This window comes from Elgaria multicarinata, chromosome 10 (assembly GCF_023053635.1).
Source record: "Elgaria multicarinata webbii isolate HBS135686 ecotype San Diego chromosome 10, rElgMul1.1.pri, whole genome shotgun sequence".
Classification (NCBI taxonomy): domain Eukaryota; kingdom Metazoa; phylum Chordata; class Lepidosauria; order Squamata; family Anguidae; genus Elgaria; species Elgaria multicarinata.
The window spans coordinates 30,351,376-30,367,144 of NC_086180.1; the positions used below are offsets into that span (position 1 = coordinate 30,351,376).

Here is a 15,769-nt window from a genome sequence, read left to right on the forward strand (position 1 = left end):
TCAACAACCTGTTTTGCGTGTGTGTCGTTTTGTTGCTGCAGTTAAACAATTGGAATTTGGCACGGATAATCTGCAAATCACCCAGGGATCTTCCAGTAATCCCAAACTGCCTTCTGTCTACCCCCTGCATTTTGATAGAAACTGTTTTTTGATTTAAATTGAGATGCATTTGCCTTGGTGTCTGAACAAACATCATCATCATCATATACTTTTCCTTGATTGTTTATTGTGTGCGTCTTGGCACTTGAGAATCCTGAACATAGCTGAAAACTAATCAGTTCTTGCCAAAAAAATTTTTGGCAACATTAAAAGAAAAGAACTGAGGTTTGAAGTACAAAGTGTGGGGCCTATGTGACTGCTAATCTCTCTAGTAATAAGGCCACAAAGCTTAAGCATCTTGTTGAAAATACACACACAGCTCTGTGCTGTTCTTTGTTGAGCTAACAAGCTGTCCTCTTTCAAAGGCTGGGAATGTAACCCCCTTTGCTCTTTAGTTGAAATCCTGTTGGGACCCTTTCAGCACTGAATTTTACAAGGCAAGAATTTGCCTGAAAAGGCTTGCTGTATTTTATTATTTTATTTTATTGGTGAATGGCCTTTTGCAGGACAGCTCTGAAGGGCGTTTTTTCTGTTTTCGTTTCCCTGAAATGTTTCTGAATGATTCTGCTAACTCTTCGGAAAGTGACAATGCCTATCCTTCAGCCTTTTCACAGACTGAACACAACGTAGTCGCAGCTTATTTGATAACAGCAGGTATGAATGTCGATTGAAAAACAAAACAGGATTTAGGACTTGAATGGAGGCTTGTACATAACGTAATGCACAAAAAACGAGCAAAATTGATTTTCTTTCTGCTCGATCTAAATGTAGCTGAATTTAGAAAAATCAAATGTGAAATTGTAAAATTATAATCTAAAACTGTAGTCTCATATAAGTGCTGAATATGCACCGTAAGGCTGCTGCAATTCTATACACACTTATATCTGGACTGTAAGTAAGTCCCACTGACTTCAGTGGGGTTTACTTTTGAGTAGACTTGCCTAGGATTGCATTCTTACCTAGTAAGCTTACCTGGGAGTAAGCCCTATTGAACATAGTGGGACTTACAAGTTAACATGTTTGTATCATTGGAGATGTTAACTTCAGTCAACATGCAAAAGAAAGATGTCCTACATGAAAGATGGGGATTAAGAAAGGAATGTGTTTTCTTTATTGTTCTGGGAGCCTTTTATCCTTTAGATATAACTTCCTGGAATAAACAGCAATATCCTTGGCTCACAGCCCAACATCTGTTCTGTTCTTGCTAGCAAGTGTCTTCTTCCTAACCCTCTGAACAAAGGCTGTGACAGTCTGATAGCTCGGAAATAGCCCTCCCATTTTACATTGCTGCCTTGGTTTAAGGAGCCTCTGCTTCAGCCGCAGAGTTGGGTTCTGTAGATTTGGCTTCCAAACAACTGCTAAACAGGAGAACATCAAAAATGTTTTCTTAAGGAACAAGAATACAAGTTGTTACTGTCTTTCCCACTCTCCATTCTTTCCTTGTTGGTATCCAGGAAGATTTTTGGAAAAATAACTTTGTATATGTGTGCAAAGCTATTGGTCATAGTTACTGGTTATTGGCCATCACTGGATTCATCATAGTTGGCTTCCAACTAATATAATATCTTATGAGAGATTTGGAATTCCTAGAGGTGAAGATGCCCAGACGATAGGTTCTCATTTCAGCTATATGTTTCACCCATAAGGATTTGGTAATATATATAGGACATTTTGAAAATCATCAGCTGTGTTCATCCAGACAGATAATGGTGCTCGCAAGAAGACAATTCTTTGCTACCTTAAAGACTGACCAATTTATTGTGATGTTGGCATGAGGCTTTGCTTCCGATGTAGTTTGTTGCCCATGAAAGCTCCATTAGGCTGAAATCCTATACCTACTTACGTGGGAATAAACCAGATTGAATGTCATTAGGAGTTACTTCTGAGGAGGCATGCATAGGATTGTACTGCCGGTCTCTAAATAAACCTCTAGAGCTGCTTTCCCCAAACTAGTGCTCTCCAGATGTGTTGGCCTGAAACTCCCATCGTTCCCAGTAAGCATGGTCAACTCACCCAAATGGGACAGCTTACCTGGAGAGCACCAGGTTGCAGGGAGGCTGTGCTGGACCATATCTGTCTTTTGGGTGGAATGGTGGCTTTGTTTCATGAAATATCTCCACAAATTCACAGAAGAGGTCAGAGTAGCAAGAGCTGTCCCCTCCTTTCCACAACTTCCCTTCTATTATCAAACTAACATTCAGCATTCTGGGAGAAGATGTACATTGGTCTTTTTTGAAACTGTATTTTAGGTATGTTGGATTCATTTCAAGTTTTTTAAGTGTTATTTCCCCCAAGAAAACATCATTTGACTCTGTATGAATGGTGCTAGATTGATGCTTTTCATCATGGGAACAGGATCATAAATGCTTCAAAAATGATCAGAGAGATGTCTTGCTCCATCAGTCTTACACAATACATGAAGTAGGAGTTTTCTTAAAGGCAGGTCTCTTCCTTGTAGATAATTTCCTTCCAAGTAAAGGCTTACTGACTAGTATTGGCAACGTGACAACTTATAATAGATTTCAAACCATCTAGGAGTTAATGTTCCTTTGAAGCCTACTGCTAGAGACCGTTCTGCTCCATTTCAAATCATTATGGCTTTCATCTTTCAAACTGAACAGGGCTAGCACCATTTGAGAATTTCCTGTTTAATGGCACCACTGTTTGCATCTCAATTTGCAAGACAAAACACCTTCTGGTGTTTCGTTTACTTCATGTAGGGTGAGAATAGTAGATGTGTATCTGCTGATAGTCTGAACAATTTACAATAAAGAGTAGTAGTAGTAGTAAAGAGAGAGGGAGGGCAAAAATCAATGCTATATTTGCTCCAGACTTTATTGGCTTAGATACAGAAACCTGATAAAGTTAAGTACCTATTTTCAGGAAATGATGGGATGCAATCCCTTGATGAACCTTAACACTGTGTCCAGGCTCGGACGATCTCGGGAGGTGCGGGGGAGCCATTGTGGGTTCTCTCGTGGGTTCCCATCATTTACATAATTACCCATGCTGCAGTGAGGGTTGGCATGTCATCCGAATGCAGCGCACGGTGTGGCAAGGGTGGCTGCATACCCACCCTACAACCCACGATCCTAATATTTTCTCTGACATGTTGATACTTGCCTGTGAAGTCAATTTTCCAGGTCATCAATTTACCTATAAGGTATTTCCCCCTCCTATTCATTTGCATACTGCTTTCCTGCAAAATTGTACCCAAAACAGTTGTTCACAACATAAACCGTTGTGGGCTACTGATCCAGTTCACTTACACACAAACTCCAGGAATATTTCCCAAAGTTGGGCTTCAGCTGTTAAATCCTTTCTCACCTCCAATGGGATCTTCTTTTGTCTTTTTTTAAAGAAAGAACGTCATAGCATGGAGATAGCCGTATGTACAGACATTTTATAAATGTATGGAGTTGGGAGGGTATAAACTTACACACATACACACACACCCCTTTACAGTTTGCAGGAGACTTATGAGAAGGAAAAAGTCGCAGGCTCTATCTACACTCTGCACTACAAACTTAAATTGGTTTTATGCCCTCTCACCTCCTCAAGAATCCAGGGCATTGTAGTCTGATGAAGTGCAGAGAATTCTCTCCTTGAGATCTTGTCTTTACCTCTGACAAAATTACAGGTGTTACATTAGTGATGCTTCCTTGATTTTCTTTTTCCTTTGTCGATGGGGTTGTGATGAAGTTGTTCAGCTGTTTGATTCTGTACTTCAAGGTATGGGTTCAAAGGTAGATGTCTCCTGCTCATCCTGCAATACAGGGTCCATGATTACTTTTGATTGTGCTCAAGACAAGCTGCAGGTTCTAAACACTTTTAAAGGCAGCCTCACATAGAATGCATAGCAGTAATCCAGGAGGGCAAGTATTTTAAAAAATGGATAACGTGCAATTTATGTAAAATATGCATAATTTGTGCAATTTCCCCCTGGATTTTTAAAGCATTGTCAGGAGAAGGAAAACCTGGTCATCAGTTACATCCATTTTCAAAACAGAAGAAAGCTTTGTATAAACATTTGTGGCAAATATATAATATATGGTAAAACGATTCACATCAAAACGCTTATATAAATGCATTTTTTTAATCTAACACTTAAAGTTTAGTATAAAGAAAAAAGTTTATTATGCTGAGTTCAGTGTATTAGAAACCACTTTGCAAATGGTACGGGACTTCAAATTGGCCATAAGAGAGTTGAGATTTATAATGTGATTTTTCTGAGCCAATATATGCCACTATTAATACTTGTTATTGTGTAGTTTTTCCCTTTTGATGTTTTGACAGGGGTTGTAAGTCTTCTCAGTAACATAGTTGTACTAGGCATCTTCGTTAAATATAAGGAGCTTCGAACAGCGACCAATGCAATTATTATTAACCTGGCTTTTACCGACATCGGAGTGAGTGGAATTGGTTACCCCATGTCCGCAGCTTCGGATCTGCATGGAAGCTGGAAATTTGGCTACATAGGATGCCAGGTATTTGGACTGTAGAAATAAAAGGCTAAAGTATATTATGCTGAACCCCGTTAAAACTAGAGGGTACATAAGTTGAATGAACATAGCAAGTGAGTTGTACTCAGGCTTTTCCAACAGTTTCTCCCATTTCCTTCGGAGCATGGACAGTAGCAATAATTGCCTCCCGTTGATGCAGTCCTGAGAGCCACTTCATATGTTACATCAGTGGCCTGGGTGACACCACAGAAGACTTCCATGTGCCACTGTAAAATGTACATGAGGACTCCACTGCATGCCTTAGTGGTAGGAGAAAGTCCACCCACCAGCACCAAGACAGTAGCCAACGTGAAGAAGGGGTTGAATGCTTGGAGAAATAAACAGAACCACCCAGAGAGCTTCAGCTATTGGGCGGTATAAAAATGAAATAAATAATAAAATAAATAAACAGGAAGCCCCATGCCTTCTTTCCTTCCTCCCCCTTACCTTGAAGTTTTCTGTTTCATTTCCTATCTGACACTATTATAGCCTGCAGCAGAATTTGATGTTCAATACTTCTAGATGTATGTAATGATAAGACCACAGAGCAAAACTTAACATTGGCCCTGTTCAGAAGACACCTTAAACCATGGCTTTAACCTTGGTGAATAAGACTTTTTGCCTTATTCACTGTGGTTAAAGCCGTGGTTTAAGGTGTCTTCTGAACAGGGCCATAGAGTAAGTTTTGGATTGTTCACTTCTATTCAGATATAAATCTCATGTAATTTGGGTTCAAAGATTTGTGTCTCCGCACATTTGACTTCACAGGTAAGATGGGAACTCTAATGATTAGGGCTTCAGCATTAAATCCATGCTAACGAATTCCGAAGAGAAATTGACACATTGCACTTTGCAGAGCAGAGCACGTGAAGAGACCCCACCGTTGCGCGGGCATAAACAATCTATGACTTCCTACAACTTAAAATCTTATTGGATAACATTATTTCCGTTAAAATAAAATTTAGAAGAAATTTAATATTCTAATATAACTAAATGGAATCCAGTGTGAGTGTGTATTTAGGATAACATACAGAATGCTGGAGACTACGCAATTGTCTAATGAATAATGAGCAGTAGGACTGTGATGAATAATTGTGGCCTGATTAAAAATGACATTGACCTGTGATTAACCCCTCTGCTGGACCTCTGCTTCATATTTGAAATCAAATCGTAATAATCAGTAATGAATGAATGGATGGATTCTTTGACACATAAGGACATTTTCAGATGAGTTTTTATTATTTACATATCTATTTATTTACTATTGTTGCCCCAGAACACCAGTTCTCGGGGTGGCTAACAAAACAAATACAACGTTCAAATCCAATATAAAACAGTGAAAACTGTTAAAACACAATTAAAATTACTAAGCTTGTGAGGCATAGAGTGAAATGATTGGCTGAATAAAATGCTTTTCACCTGGCACCAAAAAGATGGTGCATATTAATGTCTCTAAGAAGGTTGTTCCATAACTGTAGTATTACTACCAAGCAGTCCCTTGACCTGGTGGTTACCTCACTTTGTTTGGCAGGGGCTACTGCAGAAAATTGTTAAGGTTTGGGTAGGTACGTATGGGAGAAAATGTTCTTCCAGTGTTTGGGAAGAAGGGAATCATCATTCAATAGTAGAGCAAGTGCTTTGTGTATAGGTTTCAGGTTCAAGTCCTGACATCTCCAGTCCCGAGCACCAGGGGGCAACAGATGGGAAAGACTGAGGTGGAGGAAAGCTGTTCCAGTCAGAGTAAATGGCATTGGGCTACATCTGCATTCCCCAACCTGGTGCCCTCTGGATGTTTTAGACCACAACTCCCATAATTCTTAGCTATAAGACATGATGGCTGGGCCTGACAGGAGACACCAGGTTGGAGAGGATTTCATTAGATGGACCAATGCCCTGATATGGTATTAGGGTTTGACTGTGTTGCATCAGTACGCTTTATCCCTACAAGTCACGTGCTGACCCAAACTATTCCATATATTATCTGCTGTACCTCCACTTCAGTGCTAAAGAACTTGAACCAGAACTGCAGAAAGCAGGGTGCAGTTGAAAAGCTAATAGCTGATGAAGTGGGCTCTGTTCCACAAAAGCTTACACTGCAGTAGCCCTTTTAAGTCTTTCAGATGGCAGGAGGCTCTTGGATGAAGAACATCTCCCCTTCTGGAAGCTTGAACCGCGTGCCTTTCATGTTAAGATGCAGACTGAACCAGGCTTGCCACTAGGTGGCTACCTTGAGTAGGTAGCACTGAAGAAAGGACTCCTGCTCCTAGCTCTGCCTTGCTGTACCATGTATGGTGTATGGCCTTCGGCTGAGTGAGGAGTATTAGGGGCAATAAATAGCCATAGGACCTGATGGGGAAAGGGGCACAGTACAGGGGGAGAGTGCATATTTTTCAAGTTCAAATTCCAGTATCTCTAGTTAAAAGGACCAGGTGATAATAGGGCGGGTCACTGCTGGAAAGCTGCTGCCAGTCAGAGCAGAAAATACTGGGCTAGATGGACCAATGGCCTGATGCTGTATAAGGCTGAAAACAGGGCTAGGCAGGAGGAGGCCAGGGCTACAGTTTCAGTGGGAGATGCTGAGTCAGTTTAGCATGCATGTGGCTAGACATGGATTTCTGAGTGAGCTGTTGCTGCTGTCCATCCAACAGGAGGAGAAGTATCCCAGTGAGGAGAACAGGGATGGCTGAGGAATCATAGCTGGAGGAGTGAGTGGAAGGATTGCTAGGTCTGGGTCCATGGGCCCCAACTCCAAATCCCTTTCTCAGGATGCGGGATCTATTCCACCCTAAGAATATAAATGGCTCCTTGGCAACTGTTCCCTCCTTGAGATCTCATCAGCTCATTGATGTTTGGCATTCTTGACTAGCTAGGAATTGTTCATAATGCATTAAACAAATAGCTTTTGTGATACACAGCTCGGTACAATACACAATGACGTTTGCTAACAGTAAAAAGGAGCAGGATTCCAAACATTTGAAAACAACTAATGCTATTACTTTAAAATTATAATATAATTTATCAAATTTCAGATCTATGCTGCTTTAAATATCTTCTTTGGAATGGCAAGTATTGGTTTGCTTACTGTTGTTGCAATTGATCGTTACCTGACAATCTGCAAGCCCCATATAGGTATGGTATTCAATTTTCTGGTATAGAAATCTATTGTTTCACATCTATACAATCCAAGATGGATTTTGGTTATTTATCCAGCCTAAGTTTATTTTATTTATTTATTTAAGGATTTTTATGCCGCCATTCAGCCAAAAAAGGCTCTCACGGTGGCTTACAAAAGTATTTCTTGACAGTCCCTGCCCACAGGCTTACAATCTAAAAGACATGACACAAAAGGAAAGGGGATTGGGAGGGAGGAGGAGGAGGGGGGAAAGGAAAGCAAATTCAGGCACTACAATCTTAGTTGCGAAGTTCAGCAGTTACAGTTGACAGCAGGAGGGAGGGGGCTCTCAGCTGGAGCTGGAGCCAGGCACGGTGGAGAGGTGCCTGGCTGCTGCTTCCTCCCTCACTGGGGGCCTCTGCAGAGACAGTTGGTAGCAGGAGGGAGGAGGCTCTGAGCTGGAGCTGGACCCAGGCATGGTGGAGAGGTGCCTGGCTGCTGCTTCCTCCCTCACTGATGGCCTCTCCAGAGACAGTTGACAGCAGGAGGGTGAGTATTCCATATAACTAGCTTTTTGTCTATAGAGTATTGTGAGTTTATTTAATTTAACAAACAGGTTATAACGTGTGTTGCTTATTCCTTGTGCTCAGTGGGACTAATAAGGCAAACAAAAGGTGCAGAATTTGCTCTTTTAAACTATCATGAGTACATTTTGCTTTTGTGCTTGGGAGGGCTACATAGGAGAATTATCTCTTATCAATACGGAGCTAATGAAGTCATTTTTTTTTAGTTGGGCGGATATCAGAAGAGAAGTTAAGGACTCAGTGGATGGTGTACCAGATCTGAGAAGTGAGGTAGAAGGATGTAAAGCAGAGGTCACTAATGCAGCACCAATGGGCACCATAATACCCACGGGCACCTCCAATGGCACCCACACAGCCCTTCACTCTCTTTCCCCTTTAAATAATAATAATTTGAAAAGTGCTAGGGCACCAGATTCTCATTCCTTTTTTATTAAGTTGAGCTATAATTTGGATTTTAATGTGTACAATGGCTTTTCCATGTTGTGAGTAATGTTAGATTGATAGTTTTATATGTTTATATCAAAGGTGTAGAACCTTATTCAGCCCTAGGGCCAGATTCCGTTTCAGGGAAGCTCTCAGGGGCCACATTCCAGGGCTGGTTGGGGCTGAAGAAAAATAGGTGGGTCCAAAATACCAGCATGTTCTAGCTTAAAGCTTGTGAACCACCCAGAGAGCTTCGGCTATTGGGCGGTATAAAAATGTAATAAATAAACAAATAAATAAATAAATAAATCTGGCCAGTAACTAAGCCTTAGGAAATTAATTAATTTATTCTGTTAAAGCAGGGATGCAAATCCTTTTGTCGCCCCAATGGCTGAATTCCATTGTGGAGAAGTTCGCAGGGGTCACATTCCAGTGGTGGGCAGAACCAAAGGCAAAAGGGGTGTGGCTAAATATTTTTTAAAAATCAGCATATTCTAGCTTAAAGCTGTTACTGCCAGTAACTGAGCCTTAGAGTATTCCAGCCTTTTGAAATTGGGCCAAGGGATTGGGGCTGGGCATCTGTGGAATCCCAGAGGGACAGATTGGGACTCCTAGTGGGCCAAATTTGGCCCGTGGGCCTGAGGTTCAACACCCCTGGTTTATAGACATATACATTTTATTATCACTAAAACGTCTTTTGTGCATGCCTCAAAACAGAATGTTAAAAGTGATCAGAGAGAATAAATAAAGGTCACATTTTATCCTTGCCCATAGGAAGTAGATTGACTGCTCTCAACTACACAGTCCTGATTCTTGCTGCCTGGATCAATGCAGTCTTTTGGGCCTCCATGCCTGTTGTGGGCTGGGCAAGCTATGCCCCAGATCCAACTGGAGCCACCTGCACTGTAAACTGGAGGCAAAATGACATGTACGTTTTTAATGGCGGGGTAGCGTATGTGTGTTCATAGTCCTGTATTATGCTTGTACGACTGAAGGTTTGCCATGAATAGTGCAAATGTTGGGAAGGTGGATGGGGGGAAGAGATTGTCAAGACAGTGAGAATGTCTGCCCTCCAGATGTTTTGGACTTTATTTATTTATTACATTTATATCCCACCCTTTTCCCTCCAAGGAACCCAAGGCAGTGTACATAATCTTCCTCCTCTCCACTTTTTCCTCACAACAACAACCTTATGAGGTAGGTTTGGCTGAGAGTCTGGGACTGGCCCAAAGTCACCCAGTGAGCTTCCATGGCCAAGTGAGGACTAGAACCCGGATCTCCTGATTCCCAGTCCAACATTCTGTCAGAGTACGCGCTTCTCTCCTTCCAGTCCAAAGAAAGACACAGAGTCTGCTGGTCCGATTACTCACAAATATAATTTCATCAACCATCCACCACCACCGACTTCATCAACTACCCAACAACAACATGAACGTTATCTACAGAATATATACACAAGATTTTCAGCCTGACCAGCAACATCCCAGGTGCTGCTAATCAGCAGCACACCCTGGCTGATGCAATTAGCTCCCTTCATTTCAGGAGCTTGGTTAACCCTTACCATTCAGGTCTGTAAAATCCTTTTCATTTAGAGTGAATACACTGACACATTCTAGCCACTACACCACACTGGCTCTCACTACACCATACTGGCTCTCAGCTTTAACTCCCATCACCCCCAGTTAGCATAGCCAATGGCCAGGAATGCTGGGAGTTCTAGTACAAAACATCTGGAGGGTACCAGGTTGCCTAAACTGGGACAAAATGTGGCTGCTGTTGAGGGATATAACAAAATAAGTTCAAAAACACATTTAGAACATCTTAAAACGTTTCTTTGAGTCTAAACTGACAGAATGGAGAATGATCATACCAAGTCATCATTGTCATCTTTGTATTTTTCACTTTTCAGATCCTTTGTTTCTTACACAATGTCTGTAATAGCTGTTAATTTTGTCATCCCCTTATCCGTCATGTTTTACTGTTACTACAATGTTTCACGAACTATGAAGCGGTACACCAGAAACGGTTGTCTAGAGAGCATCAATATGGATTGGTCTGATCAAGTAGATGTAACAAAGGTAGGACCACTTTGACAGAGTCTCCTTTTCTCTTTCAGGCATAGTTTTGCATACTGAGGCACTGAGTGGAACGGCCAGAGAATATGGATAGTGTGTGTGCTCCTACTCTCAGTATGTTGTGGGGGAGCTCAGACGATAACTGGCTGACATAGGAGAGAAAGCCAATCAAAATGGCTGACCTGAGAAACAAAAGTAGGCCACACATGTTGGGAGATGCCTGTAGCCTCAGTGGTTTTACCTGCATCCCAGTGGGCAGCTGATGCTTTTCTAGCTCATACCTGCTTTGCAACATAATTTCTCACATTGTCCACTTTACTCTGTTGCTTATGATGTACATTACTGCCCCTGTGTAAGGAGATGGTGTCACTTCTGAGTTTGTTGGTACCATTATATTCACAGTGAACATGCATGTGATATAAATAAATGTTAGACTGGGAGGAAGCTGGTGTTTATGGCCTAGGGATCTTGAGATTTCTGCAGATCTGGGAGCCCATCAACACCTCCCCTCTCAACATATTAAATGAATTAACCCTAAACAGGCTGATTTTTAAACATCAGACCTGAACTGTAGCTTGATGTATCAAATATTTATTTATGAATTTATTTATTACGTTTCTATACTGTCCAATAGCCAAAGCTCTCTGGGTGGTTCACAAAAATTACAGCACAAAACAAGATAAAATATAAAAGCTTAAACTACAATATAAAGGTACAATCAGAATAAAACCTAATTGCAGAGTTACTAGCTAGCAAATTAGACACTGAGCATTATTTGATGTCTATTAAACTTTGTCAGCATTCAAACAGTATGTACACCTTCCAAAATGTTGTTACTCAAAAATTTGAGTTGAAAATGGTCTGTTTTTAGCAGAGATTATAAATTCTGTTTCTTTTGTTTGTGTTCACTAACTAGAGCTGGTGGAGCATTTAAGCACATGCTAGAAATTAATGAAGTGAATGGCTCCATTCAACTTTACAAGTAATACACATAATTTTAAAGAGTAAATGTTTTTATATTCTAGTCCTAAACATTTTAGCTGATTTAAGGGCTTAGACAGACCTTTTTTCCGTCGAGGCCACATTCCCTCATAGGTAATCTATTGAGGGGCCCATATCGACAGAAGGCAAGGCCAAAGCTTGCGGGGAACATGGGCAGGGCCAAAAGTGGGTGATTCACCCCTTTTTCTCTTTTGCCACTCACTTTCCTCTCTCTTTCTGTCTCCCCTTTCTTTTTCTCTTCCTATTCCTTAGGGTGACTGCTTATGCAAGGCCCCAAAAGAGGAAATGCATAATTTAAAAATGCATAATAACATTTTTGCGTAACGCTTGCATATAAAAAATTATATCTATGGGTGCATATTTAGAAATAATTACGATAATAATTACTATAATGTATTTATAGAAATACAATACATCTCACCATAGTGAAGAAGACAGACCTGCATCTGTGCTCAGTTTTCTGTCTAGGCCCCTGCTGCTCTTCTTCCTTGTGGTTCATCTGCGTTAAATCAGATTCAGACTGCACACCTCTTCAAACAGAGGACACCTTCAAATAGAGGACTGTCCTCTGCCAACTCTCCAAAATAGAGGACTGTCCTCTGTAAAGTACAACACCAGGCCATTTGAAGTCTTCCTTCCCATGCAGCAGGCTGCCAGGGAAGAGATGGATTCCTCTTACCAGAGGTCTGAAATGATTCCATGCAGAAGACTTGTGAATTTATGTTGAGGGCAACCGATTGATCAGCCCTAGCCTAGAGGCTAGATATTATGAAGGTTTGAGGGACTAATAAAAAAGAAGCTAATATAGAACTATAAATATTTTGTGATGTAACATGTTTATTTTTTGTTACAGATGTCTGTTGTCATGATATTAATGTTTCTGCTGGCTTGGTCTCCATACTCTATTGTGTGTTTATGGTCTTCCTTTGGAGACCCTAAGGAAATTTCCCCTGCCATGGCAATCATAGCACCACTATTTGCAAAGTCATCAACATTCTACAATCCTTGTATTTATGTCATTGCAAACAAAAAGTAAGTGATTCTATTGATGGAGGGCGGCTGCTGTTGGTAGTGGTGGAACACTCTTCAGCTGTAACAACTTGTGTGCTTTACTATTCTGGGGGTGGGGAAGTGAAATAGTTTGTATATGGTTCCAAAATATGCAGTAATTTTAAAAATAAGAGAGTTACAGAACAATCCTTTGGATGTCTAGCCCAAATGATGAAGGTCTTCATTCTTGGAGCTTTCCATCCATCCTCCCTGCCCATTGTTAGAGCATTTTTTTATTATATGGGTCTCTAAACCTGTTCAATTTGCTTGTACTGCCAGGGACATTGAGGGCCCCCAGAAACGGTTGGATCCAATGGATCTACGACCTCTCCCCTCCTTGCCGACTAACCCACAGCCATTCCCTCCCTTTCCAAGGTTAGAGTCCTGGGGGCTGTCTACATGTGGGGAAAGCCCTGTGGTGGCTGCGAAGCTGCGCTGTGTCAGTTCTATGATGCAGCCACAGCTTCGAAGCCACCACGGGGTTTCCCCACGAAGCTGCACATTGAAAAAGTTGGGGACTTACCTCAACGTTTTCATTGGGAGCGAGGTCAGTACAGTTCTTCAACCTTCTGACGTGGCTCCAGGGCCAATCAGCAATTGGTCACCTTCCACCAGGAAGAGGGCGGGGGATGGGACAGTTGCTCCAGGAACCCTGTGCTCCCTTCTCTGCATTAGGATCATCTGATGCCTCCATCAGGTGAGGAAAACCATGGGATTTTGGAGGGAGGCGACCCCAACTCAGCGCTGTGAGGACATGGCGCTGATCTTGGGATAGGGACCCACTGTGGAGCTTTCCTCAGTGGCTTGAAGCAGTTTGGAATAGGAAAGATACACATTCAGATTTCTTCCTCAATTTGATCTTGGTCTCCAGTCTCAGAGGGAGAGAACCACTGTATCCTATGGACCCTCAGGTACTGTCTAGGACAGGGATAAGCAACGTGGTGTTTGTGTGCACCAGTGCTCCCTCGGACACTTTCCTTGACCTCCCTGCAAGGTGCCCTAACCCTCCCACTTAAAAAAAAAAAATGAACACATTTTCTTACCAGTAGCTGTGATGCCTGTGAAATAGATTTCGGTTGTTGCTGAAAACTGTGGGTTTGAAGGGATTGTTTGGTGTATTGTTCACCGCCCCACTGACATCAGAGCCACCAGCCTCCACTGGCTGAGATAAAATGTGAGGAAGAATAATGACAGCGCAAAACAGCAGGTCATTTTGATAGAGCAATTTAGAGTAGCTGCAGGATATATAAATTGGCAAAAAAAAAAATCTGTAACCTCATTGACCTTTGACATGCGTTTATAAAGGATATTGGGGTTCTCACTATGATAGGCTTCCAATGTGCCCCTGATCCAGACTGGCCCCTGCGCCAATTTTCTGCTGAAAACTACCCATGAAACAGCATTTTTGGGGAGCAAAAAAACACTGCTTTTTCACCCAAATAGAAGCAGTCAAGAGAAGGATGATTGTTTTCAAACGCATGAGATGTCACTTGCAGTTTGTCCTTCTATTTATTGGTTTAATTTGAGAACCTTTTTGAGAAAGGGCTGGCACCTATACACAGGCAACTATAGTTTGATTTTCTGTTTCTCAGTTAAAGGACCCCTTGTTTCCTCAAAGGATCTGTGGATTTTATTAGCTGCTCTTTGTATATAAACATAAAAGAAGGAAAAAGAGGGAAATTGTGCTTGGACGCTCCTGTCCATGGAACAGTTGCTGAGGGATATCTTTGGGAAGGGTAAAAAATGTGCCTTGACTTAATTTTAGGGAACTTTTAGCAAGGGTTGGCATCACTGGCTCATGCCCTGTTGGGGGCCCACTGCCAGTCCTTGAAACTTCTTGTCCCTGTTCCTCCTCCCCTTTGCTATTTATTTATTTACAATATTTCTATACTGTCCCTATCCGAGGGTTTTGGAGCGGTGAACAAATGAAGAAAAAGAATAAAAACAGAATAAAAACATCATTAAAAATTACATTTTAAAAGAACAGATACAGATTGCACCATGGCCAGTCTTTCTGAGAAAGCTTCTTGGAACAATAAAATTTTCTGGAGTCGCTGAAAACAATACAACGTTGGCGCCTGCCTGACCTCCAATCACAGGGAGTTCAATAAGAAGGGGTCCACCCCTAAAGTCTCTTATCCTGGTGGACTCCAATTGGGCCATAAGTCCGAACCGCTAGGAGCATGCCTTTGGATGACCTCAGTGGCCTTACTCTCTGAGTAAGGGGCAGTGAATTCTGCACACATTCTCTCTCCCTCTGGGAGGTGTTGTGGTTTGGGTCCAGAGGGAGAGGCAAGGAAATGGGTAACAGCAACAGTGAGGAGGAGGAGGAGGTGAGCACAGAGAGGGAAGAGGGCATCTTGAGAGCATCTTGCTTGAGAGCCCTACGAAATCTGGAACTGCTGCTGGCTTCCAGTGTCTGCCACTAAAAAGACTTCTCCTTTCTGCAGGTTTCGAAGGGCCATCTTGGCAATGGTGCGGTGCCAAACGCGGCAGGAGATAACCATCAACAATGTTTTACCCATGAGCATATCTCAAAGCACTATTGCATAAAGATGCTGTCCGAAAGCTTGGGTTGACTTGCTCATCAGATTTTTTGCATGTGGAATCCCTTGAAAGGAAATTGGATCTGTTTCCCACTTAGCTGTGCGTTGTCTTACAATAACTCTGCAACCTGTCGAGACCATTGACCTCACAGCTGGATCTGTGATGATAAAAGCATCACATTCAATTCCTTGCCGGCCCCGGTGACATGACATCAGCTATGGCATCACATCAGCCAAGGAACCCTTATAGTAAAAAATGATTCATTGCCAGTATAAAACAAAATCGGGACTTCAATGATGAGTAACAGTTTGTCCTTGTGTCCTTTTCAACAATTATTAGTAAGTTTTTTACCCGTTGATTGAAGAAATCTAGGTT

The 15,769-nt window shown here is 41.8% G+C and overlaps 2 protein-coding genes across 2 annotated transcripts in view; one reads left to right on the forward strand and one right to left on the reverse strand.

Moving 5' to 3' along the window:
* CASP6 (caspase 6) overlaps positions 1-15,769 on the reverse strand; it is a 459,872-nt gene that overhangs the window by 78,600 nt on the left and 365,503 nt on the right. The gene's annotated exons all lie outside the window — the stretch shown is intronic.
* Positions 320-15,432, forward strand: RRH (retinal pigment epithelium-derived rhodopsin homolog). Its single transcript, XM_063135599.1, has 7 exons — positions 320-753; positions 4,396-4,586; positions 7,631-7,730; positions 9,495-9,648; positions 10,630-10,798; positions 12,651-12,829; positions 15,298-15,432. Exons 1-7 carry the CDS (start codon positions 648-650, stop codon positions 15,398-15,400), a joined length of 1,002 nt encoding a protein of 333 aa, XP_062991669.1. The 5' UTR covers positions 320-647; the 3' UTR covers positions 15,401-15,432.